The 24,184-nt window shown below is 40.7% G+C and overlaps 1 protein-coding gene across 1 annotated transcript; it reads right to left on the reverse strand.

Annotated features, from left to right (window-relative positions):
• Positions 1-3,431: 3,431 nt before the first annotated feature.
• Positions 3,432-22,107, reverse strand: LOC149771059 (heat shock protein 70 B2-like). Its single transcript, XM_089948881.1, has 2 exons — positions 21,321-22,107; positions 3,432-5,213 (listed from the first exon to the last, which is right to left on the reverse strand). The coding sequence occupies exons 1-2, from the start codon at positions 21,978-21,980 to the stop codon at positions 3,957-3,959; spliced, it is 1,917 nt and encodes a 638-aa protein (XP_089805007.1). The 5' UTR covers positions 21,981-22,107; the 3' UTR covers positions 3,432-3,956.
• Positions 22,108-24,184: the final 2,077 nt, after the last annotated feature.

Consider the following 24,184-nt stretch of genomic DNA (forward strand, 5'->3'; position numbering starts at 1 on the left):
GTTGCCAGCTTATGTACAATGTTCAAACAACCTAAATATAAAATATAAAGATCTTAAAATTCTATGAAATATAACAGCAGTGCATACAGAATCTTAAAACATCTGCACACATAAATATAAACTTGTACTCAGCAACATCAATTATGCAGCATTTTAAACAGCTAAAACAGAAATCTATACTTTCTTTTGTATTGTTGTTGTTTTCCTTTGTTTTTGTTTTACATCAAGCACCAGTCGTATTAGCTATAAAATTGGCTGGTAATTTTCCTTTAAGTTGGTGAATTTTTTTCTCCATCAGTTTATCACGGTTACAGCTCATTAGGTTTACAATTTTCACCTTAGTTTTATCCATCTCCTCAATTGTCGGTCATTTCCTGCCATGAGATCCCTGCTTGCTAGTATGGGCACCGTATTTGGGGTGACCACCATGTAATTTCACCATGATGGGGAAACATGTCTTTTAGACATCATTCAACTTTTGATTAAGGATGTTTTGTAAGGTATTTGCTGTATAATAATATAATATAATAATATAATCTGATACCTGTCTTGCAGTAGATTACTTTTGGCAAAATAATTCAATTGGTTTGTGAATTTCCATCCAGCGCTTATTGAGAAATGGTAACTTACGAGCAGATAGAGAGGGACAGACGGGGATATTTAGAGTTTATCGCAATGTCACTGTTAAAATGTGCTGGTGAAGAGAAAATGAATCCTATAGATATGCATTATATATATATATATATATATATATATATATATATATATATATATATATATATATATATATATATGCATTATATATATATGTCTATTCTTGTGCATGCCATTCTTTCTATCCATTTTTGTTCCATGTCCAGCCTCTTTCCCCAGTATGTGCCTAATCTGCCAAGGAGAGAATTCGTAAACAGCTTGTCAAGGAACTAGCCTGTATCTTTCCTTACCTTCATTTGTCTTCTTTTCTGTTTCTCTGCCTGTCGGATATTCTTCCAGTCTGTCCACATGTTGGTTTTAATGCCTTCCAGCAAATTCTTAACAGTTGAACATTGTCCTCAGGTTTTCCTGGGATTCATAAGAGAACGCAGAAAACCAGCAAAATGTATCTGTATTTTCATGTATGTAACCATCTGACTCTCTGTCTGTCTGCAGATCTACATAAAATTGAATGAATTATATATGACCATTTTGATCTGCATTTATGAGTATTTTCATTTGGAATGATGGCAACACTGGTATTTTCCCACCTTTTCAACTTTTTATTTTTGTTTTTGTTTTAGTTATTTTTTCTTGTTTTTGATTTAAAATTTTGTTTAGTTTCATATTTTGTAGGTGGGGGGAATAATACTTTCAATGCTTAAGGTACTGCAAGGCCTTAATCCAACACAGCCTGGATTCATAAGGGAACAGAGAACATGCAACATGTATGTTTTCATGTATGTATCCATCTATCTGCCTTTATTTCTCTTCCAACATGGCTATTGGCAGTTCATTGTTTTCTGTCTAAAGAATTTGACAGACTACAAAAGAGACATATAAAAGCAGCAGACTTTTTGGGATGGATATAGCTAGCAGAGTAGGGCACTCCAGACCAATTAGTAAATTACTGATTTACCACAATTAAATAACAGGAATTTCACTAAATTTTGCATTGAAAAAATGTAAATTTAATAACTGGCTACAAAACCACCATAGGAAAAGACGTGGAAAATTATTTAGGATGTAGCACTGAATGACTTTTTACTTTGTCACTCCCTGTATCACCATGTGTTAGCAAAGTCCTTGCAGCCATCACTCAGTGTGGTGGGCTTATTTTATATTTAGAAAGAATGTTAATGTCATCGATGGTACATTGAGAAAATTTTGCAAATCAGTTTTACCTGGAATAGCGAGTTCTTATAGATAAAAACATCTGTATCTGTGTGCAAATCAAAATGTTTAAAGACTAGAGTTCTTGAAGATAAAAATAGATCTGTATTGGCCGTTCAGTCATCAGAACTGTTTAAAGAGTGGAGTTCTTGAAGATAGAGCAAAAAAAATCTATTGGTGTCATCATAAATATTTAAAGACTGGAATTCTTAAAGATAAAAACAGATCTGTATCAGCACGTAATCATATTTGTTGAAAGAATGGAGTGAGTTCTCAAAGATGAAGAAAGACCTGTAACTGGTGTGTAATCCTATATGTCTACAGAGGAGATTTATACCTTGTTTTTAATGTTTATCATTCATGGTGCATTTGCAAAAGATTGTATTGTTCCTGTTGTTTAGGGAACAGTCAATGTGTATGGCTGACACAGGATAGGCAGTGTTATTCCAAGATATATTAGAAAACAAACTGACACATCCAATTGCATTTCACTGAGAGCAGTAGCTTCCTCACACATCCTCGTGTATTGACCACTTTTGTTTTTGGAGGTGAACAAAGAATGTTTGTGCTTTTGTTTTGACATGAGCTTGAGAGAGAGATTATGAGTGATTAATATTCTTAAAGTAGCTTTAATAATTTTAGTCCTATCGCTGTGATAATGTCTGCAGTTTGACGGTTTATTGTGATCTCCAGCTCTGGATAATCATGCTGCTGACATGTAGCATGATGTCCCACCCAGTCACGTTATCCTGACACCAGGCTGACCAGTCCTAACACTAACCTGTTAATACTGACCACAAGGCGATGCAGCTGCTAGTGTCATTTTTATGTCATCAATATGATTTGGTGTAGGATGGAACCCGTGATCTACTGCCTCAGAGGTGTACGCTCTAACCACTTAGGCCACCAGAAAAAGAGAGAGAGGGGGAGGAAAGAGAATGCTGGAAATCTTAATTGCATGTGGTGCTGATTAAATGTATAAGTGTCAAAAACATTCTGAAATAGAAAAAAGTTAAACCACCAGAAAAGAATGAAAGAAAAACGTTTTTTTAAAAAACTTGTCAAACATTAGGCAAACATTAATGCAGGATTATTTAACTTGAATGTACAATATATGTTGTGCCAACTTAAGGTAGATGAAAAAATCTAAACATTCAACGTATAAAACTTCCAAGTAAATGAGATATGAGCTACAAGATAAAATGTAAAACTGAAACATCTTAACATATCTAAAATACACTGGCAATGACATAATGGCAATTGGGCGCTTCAAATGACCAGAGAGATTATATGTAAGCTGATACCAGGCCAATCAGTCCAAACACTAACCTCTTAATGCTGAGGGCCAGGCAATGCAGCCGCTAGTACCATTTTTTATAAGTCTTTGGTATGACTTGACCTGACTTGGAACCCGCGATCTATCACATCTGAGACATAAGCTCTAACCACTAAAGCCAACGAATCGAGAGAATTCGGAAATGTTGACACATGGTGATGCATGCATATTTAAGTGTGAACATATGCCGAAATAGGAAAAGTTAAATATCCAGTCGAAAATAGCAAACAAGAATTTTAAAACTTTTATTACACATTAGGCGAACATTAACACAGAATGTATCTAACATGAATGTATAAGTATGTCGTACCAACTACAAGTAGTTGGGGAAAATCTAAAAGTAAAACACTATACAAAACGTTCAAGTAAATGAAACACGAGGTACAAGTAAAAATTTAAAACGTAAAGAACTTAACATTCATTAAAATATATAAAATATAGCAGTAATGCACATAAAATCATTAAATATATGCACGAATGTATAGGACATGTTACTTTAATTATACTGGCCAATGGCATAATGGTAACTGGCCGCTTGCAATGACCACAGAGATTAATTGTAAACTTGTACACCACAATACCTGAGAATTCGATATTTGATAACGAATCAGTTCTATATATATAAAAAAACAGAAGTCTGTACTTCCATTTTGTTTTACGTCCAGTACAATCATATTAAATATAAAATACTTTGGCAATTTTTTCAAACTTTATCACAGTCATAACTCGTTAGATTTAGACCTTTCATCTTAGTTTAATCCATCTCCTCAACTGTGGGTCCCTGCCTGCCCTGAGATCCCTGTTGGCTAGTATGGGCGCCATATTGGGGTTGACTGCCATGTAATTTTACCATGATGGGGGAACACGTCTTCTGAACATCTTGTAACTTTTGATCAAACTCCTCTTTTTCTGCCAGAGAATTGTTGTCTAACCATTTGAGTGCCTGGTCACAAGTATCCGACACTTTCTTTTTGTCGTCTACTGATAATCTGTCTCCAGTGTATGATACCGCCTGTTTCACGCTGAAAATGTAGTTTTCCAGAGCATTTCTAGCTGACACGCGTTCTCTCTGTTTATCGTCTTCCGCTTTGTATTTGTCGGCGTCGGCCACCAGTCTGTCAATATCCTCTTTACTAAGCCGACCTCTGTCATTTGTGATTGTAATTTTGTTGGATTTGCCACTGCTCTTATCTACGGCGGAAACGTTAAGGATTCCATTAGCGTCGATGTCAAACGTTACTTCAATCTGGGGCACACCACGGGGTGCTGGTGGAATTCCAGTCAATTCAAAACGACCGAGCAAGTTATTGTCCCTTGTCATGGCCCTCTCCCCCTCGAATACTTGAATGGATACAGCCGGTTGGTTGTCGGAGTAAGTTGTGAAGACCTGCGATGTTTTGGTTGGGATTCTTGTGTTGCGCTCGATGAGCTTTGTCATTACGCCACCAGCCGTTTCGATACCAAGCGAAAGCGGAGCGACGTCCACTAGAAGCAAGTCTTTGATGGACTCGTTCTGAACACCAGTCAGGACAGCAGCTTGAACTGCAGGACCGTAAGCTACAGCCTCGTCAGGATTAATGGACTTATTCAGCTCCTTGCCGTTCATAAACTCTTGCAACAGTTTCTGCACTTTAGGAATACGGGTGGAACCACCAACAAGCACAACCTCATGGATCATAGATTTGTCCATCTTAGCGTCCCTCAAAGCTTTCTCTACGGGTTCAAGTGTACTTCGGAACAGGTCAATGCACAGCTCCTCAAATCTAGCCCTTGTAATTTTGCTGTAGAAGTCGATGCCATCGTGCAAAGAGTCAATCTCTACACTGGCCTCGGTACTGCTGGACAGAGTCCTCTTTGCACGTTCACATGCTGTGCGTAGACGCCGTAGGGCACGCGCATTCTTGGAGATGTCCTTTTTATGTTTTCTCTTGAATTCCTCTGCAAAGAAGTTAACCATTCTGTTATCAAAGTCCTCACCACCTAGATGTGTGTCTCCAGCTGTGGACCTTACCTCAGCAGCAGAGGGGGCGAACAGACCAAAACAGTTTTACAAGTAACCCCTTCCAGGAAACTATTCCTCGATAGAGGGCTTATTTCGACGAAATAAACCCTTCTATTCAGAATACAGGACAAAAAAAAATGTCCCAAAAAATTCGGAGAGTCTCTCCTCGAGAAATTTTTCGAATTTCCCCAGGGATGCAATGCATTTCCTCTGGCAACTTGGGTTACTTCAATAAATCTGAAACAGTTTCCGTGGCGGGTCGTTATTGAAAAATCCATGGGGTGGGTCCAGCCCCCCCTGCTGCTCTACGAAGTCGAAGATTTCCAAGGAAACATTTTTATGTTAACCATACAGTGTATCAAGGCCGATACGGTATCGTGTCCGCGGGTCGTGTAAATTTATTGTCACAAATCCATGCGGGGAAATTAAATCATGGACAAATAAATAATGGCAAATATCGGAGAAGCACTCACAACTAGATTGGCACGACAACGACTAGCCGCGATTAAAAAATTTATTCCGGTCCATGATTCCGTTAAAGAAAAATTACGAGCAAGACAAGAAGCGCGAGTTGAGTTTGCAACATCTGCGGAGGAATTATTTAAGCCTATTACAGCAGCTACTGGTGAAGTTAAAACTGCAATTGTAGGAAAACCTGATCCTGCTGACCCTACCAAAACAAAACGAGGGTTACTTCAAGCAATAGAAGAACTTAAACAGCAACAGGCAGATGAAGGTGCTGTAGTTGATCCAGGTGCCGCCGGAGTAGTGACAGTTGCTAAGGAAACATTTATTAATAAATTTACCGAAGATGGTATTACTGAGATAAAAAATATTCCACTTACTAGCGTGGATGAACTTAAGGAGTTTTCTACTTGGATTGTCTTAAATTATCCTAACCGGCAAGAATTTCTAAAACCAGGAGCTGCCTCGGGTATAACCCAGGCTGATTGGAGGGATTATGTTTACAAAGTAAACCGAGGTATTTCTCGAATATCTAGCACTGATGATACCTATAATTTCATAAAAACTGGCGTAATTGGGGTTAATAAGGAACTAAGAGACCAACAAATGAAGGCAAAGGAAAGGGAAAGGCAGGCAAAAATACAGGAAATGGAAATGAAAAGGCAGGAAAGGGAGGAAGAAAAGAAGAAAAAAATACAGGAAAAGGAAATGAAAAAACAGTCGAAACTACAGGAGAAGAAACCACCAGCTCTAAAAATAGACCCTGCAATGATACCGCCTGATCCAGTGCCTGAAATTTTATCGCGTGAACAAATGGGGGCTAGCGCTCCTGATGATGATTTTACCACTCCTGTTTCGTCGCCCATCCCCCCCGATATATCAGAAGAAGAGGAAAAACTGAAAAAACAAATAAAAGAATTAAAAAATGAATTAAAAAATTTAAAGGAGGAAAGAGAAAAATTACAAAAAGGAATACCGAAAAAGGGTACCTACTCTAAGGTAGAAAAGATAGAAAAAAGGGAAAGATCTGTAACTGATGAAATTGTTAAAATATCAGCAAAACTAAAGAAAACAGGAAAAGGTTACACCGGTCGCGGATATAACAACCACATCTGCCCTGATAATATCATCAATGATGTATCACGGCTAGAAGTTCTCATCGGAGGAAAACGTGCCGGAAACAACTCTCCGGAAATTATAAACGAAGCCGCAAATATCTGTCAGAGACTATTTCAGCGTGGCATCATGGATATCGGCGTTTACCGGGGACTCATTGATGAACTCGCAGACGGTTACCACAGCGACTAGCAAATTTAGTTAGAGAAACAATAATTAAATAAAATGATCGTGCACAATTCTCAACCTAGACACACTAGCGTGTTACCAGTCCGCGTAGTGAACTCGCGATTACCAGTCTACAGAGCAACCTACGGAGATGGTCTCGGTGATACAGTTACTGGTTTGTTTTCAAGAATAGCCCCTAAGGTGTTACCGATTGCAAAACAATTGTCGATGAAAGCTATTGATGTTGTCAAGGATAAAGCCCTTGGATCTGTTGGTGATCTCGCCGGGAAAGCATTCGCGTCAATCAAGGACAGACTGTCACGGTTAATTCGCAGATCAAAAAAACCGCCACCGGTGAAACTGGCCAGTACTGAACTTATGCCCGCGGACGTCAGTAAAGTAATAAATCGGGCTGCCAATCAAAAACTTGCAGAGCTTGTAACCCAAACACCCGAACAAATAAATACAAGCTTGATATCAGGAAGCGGATTTCGTTTTAGAAGACAATAATTTTATATAAAATGTTTAAACCTATATCTGATCCAGCGTTCGACATGGATGCACCAACACTAAAAGATGAGTCCGTGCGCGATTATCAGTATTATTCTTATGAGGCAACAGTACCTAATCAACGCGGACGAATTGAATTACGAGTCCAGGATACAAGTAGATATTTCCTGCCCGCTGAAGCATTTCTTGAAGTCACGGGTGAACTTGTAACAAATGTTGACGCTAATACAGAATACGGAGCTAATGTTCGAGTTGGTTTTGTTAACAACGGTATCATGGCGCTGTTCAAAAGTGCTTCATACAGCATTGACGGAAGAGAAATTGAAATAATTCAGGATAATGTCGACGTTGCTACAACAATCCTGGGATTAGCGAGATACTCAGATGATTACACTAGATCAGCTGGTCCGACTATGATGTTCGCTAAGGATAATTCTGATCATCCTGAACACAGATCTACTATTCAAGTACAAACAGCACAAGGCACTGCTATGGACCCGCAACCGGCTGGATTTCCGGCCAGACCAGGTGCTGCATTTCCAATATTAAGGCCTAGTCCAGATTACAATTTAGGTTTTGCTACACGTAAATTAATGTTAAAAGGTGAACGTAGGAGATTTTCATGCGCAATTCCACTGTCTCACATCTTTGGATTTTGCAGACATGTCAGAAAGGTTATTTTTGGAGCCAATCATACAGTTGTACTTAACCGAAAAAGTGATGACGTTGACGCTATCTGGCGAGAAGACGGTGTTGCTGGCGGTAAAGTAATATTATTCAAGCTTGCTTTGTGGATGCCAGTGATGTCCCCATCGATCACTGAAGAGCAACGATTACTCTCTTTCATGGACACAGGTGGTAAATCACTGATATCGTGGTTAACAACATCAACAGATTCCATTCAAGGTGCCGGTGCTGGGCAGTTTACGTGGCACATAGCATCACAACAGGGAATATCAGCGCCGCGACATATTTTTGTTGCACTCCAGCAAAATGCGAGGTTGTCTTCCCAACTACAGAGTAATATGATATTTGACAAACTTGGTGTCTCTGAGGTTTCGCTGCGAATAAACGGGCATCAGGAACCATCCGAGGATATACTGATAGATTATGAGCGAAATGAAGTTGCACGGGCGTATCATCGTTTGATGACATTTATGGGACGTGATCAAAATATTGATACCGGGTTGCAGATATCACAACTGGATTTTACAACGCTGTATCCGATTTATTACTTTTCGCTGGAACATTTGGATCTAACAAAACAATCTGTCGTTGATATACACTTCAAAGCTCGTGTAGGTGAGTTTCCCCTCGGCCCGCCTGCTGGTTTTAGAGCGATCGCTGTCATACTCTCCGATAAAGCAATGCTGCTTGAAGGTGTTGGCGGACGAATGAGGGTCATCGACGCTCCAATCGAGAATATGTAACGCAATTAAAATCAAACTTAGGATATAATGTCATACAGTCATGTTAATGTCACCTTGACTTCCGGTCAAACGAAGAAATTGCAATCAAAGAACGCAAGCACGTGCGGGACATCAATAACACTAAAACGAGATCAGATTACTGGTGGTCCAAACAAGCTGTCGTTGACTAATACTCAGATTAAACATTTTAATAAGGCACTAACAGCAAAAACCGGTATCCGCCTTGATTTCTCTGCTGCAGCTATCAAGGACATGACTAAAACCGGTGGAATATTTCCGCTCATCCCAATACTAGCTGCTGCAATTCCAGGATTACTTGGCGCAGCGGCAAAAGCTGCAGCGTTAGGTGCAGTTGGAACCGCAGCTGGAATGGCACTAAAGAAGGCAACCGGAAACGGATATAAGGGGGGGCGCGTCGGTCTAAGATTATCGGGAACTCCATCACCAGCGGCAGCACAGGCGATAGCACTCGGTGCACTTGGACCGGCAGCTGGAATGGCACTAAAGAAGGCAACCGGACACGGGTACAAAAAAAAGGGACGCGGTCTAAGACTACCAGGAACTCCACCATCATGGTATCCAAAAAAATTCTAACGCCGTTGAGCAATTTTGATTTACTCGATGCTGTTAAAAAATTGCGTATAAAACATTTCAGAGGTGTATTCATGCGAGATCAATTACCGCAACGACCAAATAATCCAGAAACTGGCATTATCAATCTCGACAACAAAGACGGTCCGGGAACTCACTGGGTTGCTTACGCGATCGATCCACGTGGAATTATCTATTTTGATTCGTACGGTTTAGCACCGCCAGTTGAGTTTCTCAAGTATGTCCGCGGAGTGCCTCGCACTCTCAACAGCAGATTTTATAATGTTCCAGTGTGGCAGTCGACGCTACCAACACAAACATTAATTGATCCGCCCATTTGTGGGAACGAGGTTTTAAATGTTCTTGATGCAATCTCAAGAAATCCAGCAACTCCTCCGCATCGAGTAGTGTATGAATATACCGCATCGAGAAACGCTAGCGTTTCCAATGCTAGGCATTTTCATGCTCGCATTTGAAAAACAGCAATAAGAATAATGGTGGATATTTACGGAAGACCTTTCACAAGAAAAGTCAAACCTGGCACAGATGCTGATCTCTCAAAATATGCGACCCGAGATGAAGTCGATAATCTTTTGAATATAGCTGGAGTTGACCCAGATGAAGTTGCTATTTTTCAGGACAAGCAGGGAAAACTAAGAACAAGCAACATTAAGTTCAATGACATAATTCGCAGAGTTCTTGGAGCTACCAAGGATAACTTCGTTGCATTTAGTGATGGCGGCCGCATCAAGGACTCGAACATATCAATCGCAAGCATCAAAGACAGTATTGATAAAGGTGTTGATAAATGTGTGAAAAAAGCCGGCGACGTAATGACCGGCGAACTCAGCATGAACGGCAACAAAATAACCGTTCTAAAAAATCCGGAAGGTCTCGAAGATGCCGCAAATAAACAATACGTCGACACGCAGTACCAACTCGTTGCTGGCCTAATCATCGACAGAGTAATAAAATCCGGCGACGTAATGACCGGCGAACTCAGCATGAGCGGCAACAAAATAACCGCGTTAGCGAATCCCGAATCCGACCAGGATGCGTCAAACAAACAATACGTGGACATCGTCAACGGTAAACTAAATACGCTGCGGTCAGAGTATGATGTTCACGTGAACGGGTTTAAAAGACTCCAAAGAAACTTCGCAAAAACTGATGAGACCGTGGATAAGTTCTTTGGAACTCCTCCAGTCGTCGACACGAAACTTTCTGAAATCATACCAAATCTTACTAATAACGCCAACGATATCAATAAGATTAATACCCGGTTAGGTGTAGTCAGAACGGAAAAAAGTTTTTCAGATCAAGTTCAGATAATAGAAAATAACATTAACACGATCAAACAAACACAGCAGAATATCGTATCGGGTATTCCTGAGATCGTTAACAAAACCAGTCTGATTAAAGTTCCCACTGGAGTTACTCCCGGGCATATCACCAACATCGTATTCACGGTATCATCGGGATTCGCAACATGGTCACAACAAAATAACACTATCAAATATACAGCAACAGCCACCGGTGTTTACAGGTTGTCTGTGTTTTCAGCCGCTAAATTTGAAATCTTCACAACATATCCTTGGAGACATTCCACCGATAAGTATTCCGGGGTTTGCACTGTAATACTAAACAGCGGAACCGAGGAAACATTTATGCTTGAAGCCGCCGACGATACTTTAACAGCAACATCTTACTGGTGGTGTTTGGAATTCGTCGCTTCAACACCTCAATTGGTTACCGCGTAATTGAAAATCGGCAGCGATTTTTAAATAAATGTCAACGTTGAAATCCGAAGGATTTCCAGATGCTCAACAATATCGATATAATCAAGTCCGTGAGTGGCAATCTGAGTTAAAAACTGTCATCGAAGTAACCAGTCAAAAAGTAAAAAAATACCGCAGACGCATAACAGTGTTAGACGTTATGGTTTATTCAGTATCTGCCGTTGTTGCATCCGCGGGAGTAATACTATCAGCGGTCACTCCGGTAACTGCAGTAGTCGCTGCCACGATCTCTGTTTCCGCTGCTACAGCAACAGCAGGAGTTTTCGGCATCATAGCAAAAAAAATATCCTCGTGTGCTAACACAAAATTACACGATTACACGACAAAATTAAATACAGCCACGACCGCATACCAGAAATTATCATCGCTGATATCATCATCGTTAGACGCGCAATCCAGCGACGCTGCGTTGATATCAGATTCTGAATTCAAACTAATGTCAGATGTGTACAATGACTATTTGAAAACTAAACAAATAAATAATGTCACTGATGGCAACGCCACAGGAACTGCTTCAGCAAATAGTCACAAACACAACACCGGTAAGGACCACAATGATCTCAGTGTCCTCGACGACACCAGAATTCAGCATTAATTTTCCAACTCCAATTCGTGTGAGTGAAATCGCATTAGCAAAGCTCAGTGCGTATCACAGCTGGCCCAATATCAGGTCGGCATCATTTGGCGGTCAGCAGCCGAATAATTCGTTTGTGTTCGGGAGACCCAGCGCGGACCCGCAACGTGAACTTGAATGGGATACAATTACGCTACCCACTGGGAGTTATCAGATCGAAGAAATCAACAATGAGATACAACGCCAAATAAAACGAATCACCGGCAAGGAAGCCAAAATATCTGTGACCGCGCACGAACCAACGCTGTCTGCGGTCATTGAAATCTCAACACCGGGATACGCCGTGGATATTTATAACAGCTCAATCCGAACAGTATTAGGATGGCCACAAGAACGACCCGAGGTTGAACCGGGTCCACCAAAACCTGAAAAATCGGATTTCGAGACCACGAAGGAAGAACTACACGACCTCGTGTACGGCGAGCATTTATTATTTTCAGATCAATTACGATCAGGCCAAGCCCGGTTTTCAACATTAGATAGATACCCCTTGGATATAATATATACAGCTTTCGAAGACGGGAGATTCCGTGAATACCTTCCAGAAGACATAGAAGCTCATTTTTTTAATCCGATCAAACAAGCACATAAACAACAGCTAGACCTGTTGCGAGTATATTTTCAAGATTATATCTCTGATATAACAAAACCTGGAACTGCAAGCAGTTCTCGCACGAACATTATCACCACCATAGAAAAACTAAACAAACTCGTATCCACGATGGAATTTATGAATCAAAAAGTAATTCAGAATCTACTGGATCACAAAGGCGATTATGGAACCCAAAAAAGATCGAATTTTGCAGCCCGATTTGGTATTCCCGTGAAGGATATTTCAGATTTTAAACTTCCTGGATATAACGCGCACACACTGAGAAAATCAGTCCAGGATCTCATCGCGGAATCTTTCGAAGATATTTCTGCCACGTACACGCGAACAAAACCACAACCTGTTATTTTAAGACACGACAACAGTACAGCATCCGATGGCAGACACATCTCACCCGGGATCGTAAATATCACAGATGTTATCGCGGTCAATCTTGTATGTGACGTCATCGACGGTAGCTACAGCGCATCAGATACTACGACGGCGACGCAGGGGTTTATCCTGTATACGTTTACACCAAGAGACCCTCCTGGTTTTCTGATTGTGCAAGAACCAATCAATGTGGTCTATCTGCGGTGTAATAATCCGTGGTTGTCAACGATAAATTTTAAACTCACCGACCAACGGGGGGGGGTTGTTGGACCTGCGTGGCGAGACTGTCTCCGTGAACTTACTGGTGAAGTCCTGAAACTCTTCGAGTTTCCAAATTGGAAATGCAAAGCATTTCTGGAAGAGTTTCCACGCATAGCGTTTCTCTGGCGATGCTAGCATGAGAAACTCTTCGAGTTTCCACGCTCACGCATTTAAAAAAAAACGGTTGTGTATAATGTGTGAGTACATTCACGCACGAGTTCATATTCATGATAAGCAAATTCTTCACGAGGCAATAAAAACCGCATTTGGAAACGCTAGCGTTTCTGGAAACTCAAGGAGTTTCTCTGGAAATGCAAAGCATTTCTCAGGAAGTCCAAGGGACTTCTCGGGACAGTATTTCCCCGTTAAAATAATCGTTGACGTGTACGGCGACGAAGACTTCTTGTTGACGTCGTCACAATTAACACAGCTACAGCAAAATCATATGATCACAGCTTGGTGTCAACGAGAACAGATTATGAACTATTCTCATTGTTGTATTGATGTTGAAACGCTCAAGCAAATCCTGAACACTCATCGATGAGAAATGCTTTGCATTTCCAGAGAAACTCTTCGAGTTGAGAAATTCCAAGGCAAAAAAAAATAATACACTTTTTTTTTACCCTGGAAATTCTTTGAATTTCTCAACTCGACATTTCCACGCTGGCGTGCACGCGGTGGTATTTATACTTCTTCGGCGTCACAAATACTAGTATTTGTGTCGGAAATGCCTGGCATTTCCGCGTCTGAATTCTTTATATACCCTTTTAACAGTCTCACCCTGGTGTTAATTAATTTTCGAGTCTCATACTCGGATGACAATTCAAGCCTGATCTTCTCAACTGCAACGCACAGTGGAATAAATTCAGATACCTGATTGGACGTTATCGTGGCAAGCGATCTGTAAATGCGATCTTGCAAACCCTTAATGAACCTATATCTGGCAGGGAGATTGTTCTTCCCGGACCGTGATAGCTCATTCAAGGATTCAAAATCTGACATAATTGTTTCAGTGTCTAGTAAAATATTAAAACCCCGCTGTTGCAATTTTTCGAGTTCAACAATTATGACATTTATGTTTTCGTGATTCATATTATTATATATTTTTATATTTTTAAATTGGGAAACGCTAGCGTTTCTGAGAAGTCCCTTGGACGAGAAATGCAAAGCATTTCCAGAGAAACTCTTCGTTTTTTTTTCTTATACTGAGTTATCGTTGTTGTCAATGATATAACAGAATGAAATCTTCTGTTTGAGCTTCTTTGAAAATGCTGTTTTGTAGATCCCGGTTGCGACATGCTGTACAACAGGTGAACAAATACCGAAATACCTACTGGCGGCGTTTATTGACTGGAATACAATTTCTTCACCTGCGTTTATAGATTTAATAGCTCTTCTTGCAACTGTTTTACAACGCCCTGTGTTACCCAGTAGGCAGTTCTTGCTCTGAGTGACCACGCGAAGATTGTTTATAGAGTTATCAAGTATGTTACCGTTAATGTGATCAATGACAAAACCCTTAGGGATCACTCCGTTAAAAACCTCATAGACGAAACGATGACATAAATACCTCTTTGAGCACGTGGCAGTAAATCTTAAATAACCAGCATTATCAACTGTACCAACTGGTCGTCTTCGCGTGCAGTGTCGCACCGTGCCATCTCGGTTTGCCTCATAATTTGGAATAGTTGGATGTGGAACAAATTCTTGTTCGGGGGTGAATTCCTGATTCATTATACTATAAGCAAATCATTTGTCTAATTCATAATTTGTCTGAAAACTTATTTATGTAATCACGCTCCGTGAGAGCGTTCGAGGCTGGATTTTTTTTATCATAATACCGTTTTAGTTCTCGATAGCGTTTCCCCCCACACGCTGAACATAATTGCGTTTTTCCTCGTACTCCAATGCCGCATCTGATACATGGTATCGGTCCTAGACTCCCACCGCGGACCTGTTGAGCATGTTGTCCACAGTATTCGCCTCTGCAACGTCTGCTACACGGCTCTGATGAATTTAGTTTGATCCACTTGCATGAGAAATGCTTTGCATGAGCGATGCTAGCATCGCCGGAGAAACTCTTTGAGTTTCCGTTCATTATATATAATATTTTTGTCTATTTAAATACTTGTCTTAATTATAATAATGAGTTTTGAAAGACTATCCAGAATAAAACCCGCAGGCGGTCGATTCGATCTTGACCGGTTAACTTTTGATCGACGACGACGAGAACTCACACTCGTAATTGGTGTTATCAAGAACGCCAAAGAAGAGTTTCGTCGTGATGGTGCTGCACATGTGTGGTCTTCGTATAAAATCATTTCTGAAAATGCCATCATTGATGGTACCATCAACGATACAATCGCGTCGAACATAATTGGGTATCTCGATGATAAAAAATATTTCATTCAGATAAAATTTATCGTTGGCGTCGACGACACGGAAACAGGTGAAACAACGTGGATTATCAGAGACAAACTAGACCCTATTCTTGATGCCCGGCGGGGGAAAACCGTCGTCGTAACCAAAGACTCAAACCCGGGAGTACTTGTTGGGATTGATACACCGTATTATGCCAGAGCGTATCCTGTGACCGCAGTCATTTATGGAATTTATCCGATGAAGAAACCACGCGTTGATAAACTCAAACCGATGAAGATGTCAGAGTCATTGATAAAATCCACAGGGTTGAATTGTGTAGCCGAGCGAGTAATGGAACATTTTAAAAATGCAATGCGAGGAAACGGCCTAACACCGCTAAGACAGACTAAAATAGCAGCGTGGGCGGCAAAAGTAGTGGATGAAGGAGCGTCAATAAATGATGTTGCCGAGCTCGAACGATTACTAAAATTTCCTATAACGGTTTCATCGTTGACCGGTGAGGTATTGTACAAGAGTAAATATGATTCCCGTGGAGCACCAATAACTATTATCGATCATAACAGTCACGCCTGGACTGACTCGGTTAGGATATTTCCTCGAGATCGTGTTGTAAAGTATTATCCGGAATTGGAAAATGCTAGTGGTTCCACGAGCGGAAATGCCAGCATTTCTATGTTTGATTTTATTTATCAGATAAGTAAAACCGATCCAGTGTCGGTGTGGTTATTCCGAAGTGACCTCGAGGGAGAGTTTGATCAGTTTGTGAAACCCAACGGGGAGGTATACAGAACGGCGGCATTACATCACGAAATGAAAAAACTCGCAGAAAAATATCATGCGACGAACACTGATACGTTACTGACGCAGTGTTTTACTGTCCCGGGTGTTGTCACGCATATAGCCCGAGAACGAAATTCATGGAGACCAACCCCGAAGAGTTTTCTCGAGGATATTCAACAGAGCTGTATCGAATACGGGCACGGTGGTTTGTGGAATACCCAGTATGATCACCGCGATATGATATCCGTGGATATGACGGCGTGTTATCCAGGAAGTTTTCTTGGGCGGGGGGAATGTAGTGAGTATTTTAAACGGTTTGGTCATATTACAAGCTCGATGACAAGAGTTGCCATAAACGGACCATTGCCTGATTTTGACCTGACCGGGGTTGCTTGTGTGTCGTCGTTTAAACTCGCTACGGGTTTACATCCTGTGTGTTATGCTTGGTTTGGTAAACATTTCGTTGAGAAGCGATGGGCACCAATAGTGTTATTGCGATACATGCTTGACAGTCGAATACTGCTGTCGCTGACGGTCAGTGAAGCGATTATATGCTACTGTCGTCAAACCGAAGTTTGGTTGCCAACTCCGCAAGTCACCGTAGAAATTGAAAATTTCCGAGAATATCCAGAATCGTTTATCGACACTATCATCGAAAGAGCTCCCCGAACTGATGAAAGCACAGCAAAAGATCTAGGACGAAGAATAATAGGAAAATTTACTCAAGGTGGAGCGTATGATCATAAACTACATCATAGTCGATTAATCATGGACGAGGCCGAATTGGATCTTATTGTCGCTGATGCCGCCACGAATAATACGTTTTGTACCCGCGAAGATGTGTTTCTGTCAAACGGGGAAAAATTAGGAACTGTTTTTAGTTATATCGACGGAGAATCATCTCAGTACACACATTTGAGATCTTCGATGCTAGCTTATGTATCAATAAACCTATTGTCGATGATTAATAGGTTTCCCGTTGACGCAGTGAGAGTTGCAACGGATTCATTCTATATCGATAAAAAACACTTAGCGGCGTTGAATAAGGTTATACCGAATGATCCATCGTGGGGTTCATGGAGAATAAAAAATGAAATGTTGCATGGATATTGTGAATCAGCTGATGTTGAAATCGAGGATGAATATCGCGGCGCAGAAATATCTGGGAAATTTTCAATTTCTACGACAACTTCGCTGCCGCCGGTGCACGATCCTGTTGTGAGACATAGAACAGTTTATCTCAACGGGGCTGGTGGTTCCGGTAAGACAACTCGCGCGATAGAATTATTTAGAAACTCTGACATGATTGTGCTAACACCCACACATAGACTTGCCAGGGAGATGCGACAACGGGATGTTAACGCGTGTACGTATCACAGTTTTTTCAAATACAGCGGCGGCACATGGACTCCTACGCGAATGGGAACGAAATATATCCCCGAGAAAATAATCTGGGATGAGATAGACACTGTGCCGTTGGATACATTAAAACAGTTTCTGGATTGGTTGCTAAAGAAAAATACCGCAGTTGTTATGTGCGGCGATCATGGTCAACCACCGCCATTTACAGGTGAATCTCCACACACGTGGCTGAAAACTTTTGTAGATTATTATGAGGAAATAACTAACGATGTTAGAGCACTCGATGAAACGCTGAAAGAGTTTAAGGCGTTGATCAGGCTACAAACCAATAAAGTCCAGTGTGAGATAATGCGTGAAATAATTCCAGAGACTTCGCTGAGCGACTTTTGGGAAACGTGGAAACCAGGTGATTTAATTGTGGCAAGTAGAAAGATAGTCAGGGACACACTTCAGCAGCGGTTATTTCAGTTACATCAGAAGAAATTTCCCATGTTGCCAGTGCCGTTGTGTTATAGACCAGCTGATACGCGATTGCAGAATACCGACGTTGATATACCTGGGAGATCGGAAAAACAGAATTTAGTATTAAATGATATTGTCACAGTTGATATTGATGCTGTTGAACAGGCACTGAAAATGAGCAAATCCCCGTGGACGCTAGGATACGCTATGACCATCCACAGTTCGCAGGGACTAACTATTTCAGATACAACAGTTTGGATTGTTGATGATCGCATCGAGTGGTCAAATTTAGTTTATTTAGCCGTGTCAAGAGTAAGAAGGATAGGTCAGTTACGAAGAATTGTATTAGATGATGTTATCTCCGACAGCATCAACAGATCAATCGCTGATGATACAATAAGAAAGAAATTAGCCGGTTACAAACAGAGCGACAAAAAAAATGGCAACGAGTTTGATCTCGACGAAACATTTATTATACAATTACAACAACAGCAGAATAATCACTGCGCGAGTTGTAATTGTTTATTGCTGTGGCAGTATTCGAAAAATAATCCAAGGCAATTTACCGTAGATAGAATAGATAGTAATCGCGGTCATACGCGTGAAAATGTGATGTTGACCTGTCTTGAGTGTAATCGACGCAGAGGTGCTGCTGCAGTTATTTAAGTGATCGAGGTGGTAATTGTGTATCCGTGGGAATCACCTGAAGTTGCTCGCGTGTGAATCCACGCTGAGGAGCAGTCGAATCTAATCTGTAGATTGCGTTTCTCCCAGTTGATCTGGTTATGCTGGATATCTTATGTGTTGTAACGCTCCATATAGGATCAGTTGCCCTTTTTTTTCCTCCTTCGAGTTCGCCGGGTTCGTATAAATACCTAACGGTGACATTACCCAGCAACGGGGACGCTAGCGTCGTTGGCTGCGTTGAAACACGTTCACTGACGCGGGGTATATATTTTTTTGTGATTGCATTTACAGGTCTCATGTTTGTTGTTCTGGTAATTTCATTATTCAGTGCGGCTATCACGTTTGGCAGTCTTGCAACCCATTCACGAGATCTCGTATCGTAAATGAATTCCCTCGCGTACTGGTATCCGAATAATCTCTCAGCGAGTGTTCTATTAAATCGCTCAACAATTGCCTGATCCCGATGAATTTCAGTATGTCCTCGTCGTATGGTAACGTTATGCTGCTTTGTCAACGATGACACCGCGCCCTGAAATTCCTTGCCAGGATCAACTTGTAATAATCGTGGCCAGTTTAGAGGTCCTCGCTGATAAATTCGTTTAAACGCAGAGGCGACTTCGGACGCTGTTTTAGTCGCTAACGGTTCTGCTTCTTTGTATCTACTAGCAACATCAACTACTGTTAGCGCGTATTTGTATGTTTTTCTACGGACAGTATCATGAGGCAGGAATAATATGTCAGCCTGATGAACTTCATTGGGGGTACTAACATCAAAATGTGCAAAATTGATTTGTCGAGGTGGTGGTAAGTAGATTTGCCATATTGCTTGTTTTGATAGCCAATTTTTGGCAACCTCGCGTGTTACTGATGCCGCGTTGGCGAGTTTATTAATTGCTGAGTTACCTCTCCAGTATCCGGCCGGGGAATAATAAATCGCTTGCATTTTTATTTAATTATCCAGCGCCTAATGCTAATTTAGATTTCATCGCTGATCTTACTAACCAATTAGCGAGTGACTCCCTAAATGATTTATTTTTTATGGCGCTTAGTGCATGAATTAATTTCACATCCGCGATATGCCTGTCTTGTAGATCTTTACTTCGATAAGCAACATCATGTATGTGACACGCTGCGTCGATAGCGTTTATCGGATACTCTCCCGGTTTTGGTTTAGACTGTTCATCAAGTCTGATATCTAGTCGTGTCCCTGGACCGCAGTAATTGTATCCTGGGAGATGTTTTTCTCCGGGATATTTAGCCCAAGGGGTACCTGGAAGTCGTCCGAGGGTTGCTGCGATGTCACCTCCGCTGACTTTGTCAGGCTTTTTTTTTGAAATCTAAATTTTTTTGTGCCACATCGCGCACACTTACCAGAAAGTGCTTGTCTGTTATTTTTTGTTGTAATGGTTGTTAGATCATTCGTAGGGGTTTGTGCCTTACACTTCACACAATATAGATCCATAATTATTATTCCTTATATACAAATGGAGATCACTGATTTTTCTGCGACGCGAAGGAAAGAACCAGTCAAGCATAATTCCGCGCTACCAAATTCTATCAGAATGATCATCATAGGACCGTCAGGATCAGGTAAAACACAGCTGTTGCTGAACATGATAATGAAGTGGATGAAATGGGACAAACTATACTTGATAGCTCCGTCTGTGGATGATCAACGTTGTTATGATGTTATAAAAGATTTTAATGAGAGTGCAAAAGCGCTGAGTGAAGACGGCGAGGATGTTGTTGAATTTATAACTGATATTGAAGAAGCTCCGTCCGTGGAAGACCTCGACGGGGAAATAAATAACCTAGTAGTGTATGATGATGTGATGCTGGACAAGCAAAAAAATCCTGCAAGAATATTTTCACGAGGTCGTCATAAAAACACCGATGTCATTTATGTTACTCAACGTTACACACAAATACCAAAAGTAATCAGGGATAACTGTAATCTTCTTGCTGTGTTTAATGGAGTTGATGTTCATACGCTGAGAAATATTCATCAGACATGGTGTAGCGGCGATATGGATATTAATAAGTTTAAGAATTTCTTTAGTCGCGCTCAAAGAACCCCGCATGGATTTGTGACAATAAATTTACACGACCCGCGGACACGATACCGTATCGGCCTTGATACACTGTATGGTTAACATAAAAATGTTTCCTTGGAAATCTTCGACTTCGTAGAGCAGCAGGGGGGGCTGGACCCACCCCATGGATTTTTCAATAACGACCCCGCCACGGAAACTGTTTCAGATTTATTGAAGTAACCCAAGTTGCCAGCGGAAATGCATTGCATCCCTGGGGAAATTCGAAAAATTTCTCGAGGAGAGACTCTCCGAATTTTTTGGGACATTTTTTTTTTGTCCTGTATTCTGAATAGAAGGGTTTATTTCGTCGAAATAAGCCCTCTATCGAGGAATAGTTTCCTGGAAGGGGTTACTTGTAAAACTGTTTTGGTCTGTTCGCCCCCTCTGCTGCTACCTCAAACAGGGAGCCCTCGTCAATTGTCAGAATAGATACGTCGAATGTTCCACCCCCTAAGTCAAACACAAGCACATTCATCTCTCCCTTAAGGTTCTTGTCAAGTCCATATGCCAGGGCGGCGGCTGTGGGCTCGTTGATGATTCTCAGGACATTCAAACCGGCGATAACTCCAGCGTCATTAGTGGCCCGTCTCTGTGCGTCATTGAAATAGGCTGGCACTGTAATTACAGCATCCTTGACCTTCTTACCAAGATAAACTTCTGCCGTCTCCTTCATTTTCGTCAAAACCATAGAGCTGATCTCTTCAGGAGCAAGAACTTTGGTCTCTCCCTTGTATTCCACCTGTATCTTTGGCTTGGATTCCACATTAACAACTTTGAATGGCCAATGTTTAATATCATTTTGAACGCTCGGGTCGTCAAATCGTCGACCGATAAGTCGCTTTGCATCGAATACGGTGTTCTCAGGGTTGAGAGCCGCCTGATTTTTAGCAGCATCGCCGATCATTCTCTCCGTGTCTGTAAAAGCGACATAACTCGGTGTCGTTCTGTTTCCCTGGTCATTTGCAATAATCTCTACTTTTCCATTCTGAAAAACTCCGACACAAGAATAAGTTGTGCCCAAGTCAGTACCGATAGCTGGTGCTTTTCCAGTCATTATTTCAGTCTTTTACTATTATGCGTGAAGTGCAAAGGTATCTACCCTATTTATATTCGCACTGAAATTCGCTTAGGAAGATTGTCACTTCTCTGACTCGTAACCCTTTTCTTTGTGCTCACTTTTGAATCTTCTATGCATAGTCGAGTGGAGAGTCGGCCCGTTTATATATTACAAACTAATTAAATTCGCGAATCTTCTATAACTTTCTTGAAGCGCGTGGAGTATATATATGCGATATACATGTGGATTTGTTTATAACAAACTGCGTCTAAAAATAGACATATATCACTGAAATGGCCTACCTTCTCTAGACGTCTGAGCCAATCGCGAAAGCTGTAGAACATTCTGTATGTTCACCATGTACAATAAGTAGTATAGAGAACCCGTTGATAATAAGGACGAAAGGCTTTTGCCAAATAGTTTTTCTGGGATGTGACTATGTAAGTTTAAGTAATACGGTTGTACATGGTGATAAAGGTCACTCGTTCATAAATTTGCAAGTTTGACCATTGGCTAAGGAATCAGATGAATCAATGCCTACGTTTTTTTAGGGGGTGAGGAGATGGGGAGCTTATCTACCAGTTTTAAACAAACAGTTAAAACTATCTTTGCTATACAGAAAATATCGTACGAAATTTAAAGTATATAAACAACTGAAATCGAGGATGTTAGCTAATGCATAAAGAAACCACTACAGTGAAATTTCCACTGACACAAGGACGAAATATGTTCACTTAGTGGTGGGGGGGATGCATATTGTTTGTTTTTTTTTTTTGTTTTTTTTTGGGGGGGGATAGGTGTTTTGTGTGGGGTTTTTTTCTTCTTCAAAATTACTACTTCATGTCAATTTTATGCCGCAAAGAAACAACCATATTCTGTATTACAACGCAGAGAAAGACTAGACCCATATCACATATTGATCTAAATTCTGATATGTATATTTTTTAGAGCTAACTTCCTCCACCCACCCATTCCATTCACTTTCTCTGTCTCTCTGGACATGAAGTTCAACCTTTCATGTAGCCGTCTTACATGGTCTTCTTACGTAGAGAGAGAGAGAGAGAGAGGGGGAGAGAGAGAGAGAGAGGGACCAGTAGTAGTTGCACGTAGCATTATTTAGTCTATCTAGTAAGGGAGCGAAAGGGAGAGGAGACGTGGATATCATCAGCCTAATGCATCAAGAAACCGCTACACTGAAATTTCCAATGACACAAAGACGAAATATGTTCACATAGTGAGTGGGGGAGCGTGTTGTTTTTATTTGCATTTTTTTTGGGGGGGGAGGGTGAATATGTGTTTTGTGTGGGTTGTTTGTTTCTTCGGCTTTTTTTTCTTTCTTCAAATTACTAATTCATGTCAGTTTTATACCGCAAAGAAGAAACCATATTCTTTATTACAACGCAGAGAAAAACTACACCCATATCACATATTAATGTAAATTCTAATTTGTATATTATTTTGAGAGTTAACTTCCTCCACCCATCCATTCACTTTCTCTCACTGGACATGAAGTTCGACCTTTCATGTAGCCGTCTTACATGGTCTTCTTACAGAGAGAGAGAGAGAGAGAAAGAGAGAGAGAGAAAGAGAGAGACCAGTATTACTTGCAAGTAGTATTATTTAGACTATTTAGTTAGGGGGCTAAACAGCGAGGGGGGAGGGGGGAGGGCATTTAAGTTGGATTGTTATTGCCGACAAGGACCTTATACGAAAAGATTACAAATAAAACAATTAATTGTCAACTGAAGCATTTATAGTGATTCATGGACCCATGAAGTAAATCTATACCAGAATTTTTAGTTTGTGCTGAAACGGACTAAGGCTGTTAATATTTTACTATTTATGCACAAATAATTTATATCGGTGTTGGGGGAGCGTGGTGGGTTGTTTACTTACATATATATATATATATATATATATATATATATATATATATATATATATATATATATATATATATATATAAAGAACTGATTATGTTTTTTATTCCTATTAGTATGGGACATATCGGCACACATAGGCAGTGAGTAACAGTCAGCCTCATCATGCCCCATTTGAAGAGGGAACTGTACTTTATAATGTGGACTGCACCTCACCCAAAAATAACACACATACAGGCTTACATACACACATAATACATTACATGCACACAATTTTATAAATGCTTTTCTCCGTCTTCCATCGAATTGTAGAGAAATCTT

Source organism: Sinohyriopsis cumingii, unplaced genomic scaffold, assembly GCF_028554795.1.
Source record: "Sinohyriopsis cumingii isolate HCF-2022 unplaced genomic scaffold, ASM2855479v2 utg002132l, whole genome shotgun sequence".
Taxonomy (NCBI): domain Eukaryota; kingdom Metazoa; phylum Mollusca; class Bivalvia; order Unionida; family Unionidae; genus Sinohyriopsis; species Sinohyriopsis cumingii.

Excerpts from the sequence above, each read along its gene's own strand:
- LOC149771059 (XM_089948881.1), bottom strand. The coding sequence starts at position 21,980 with ATGACTGGAAAAGCACCAGCTATCGGTACTGACTTGGGCACAACTTAT. Across the intron at positions 5,214-21,320 it reads ACGAGGGCTCCCTGTTTGAG|GTAAGGTCCACAGCTGGAGA; the intron begins GTAGCAGCAGAG and ends TCTGCTGCTGAG.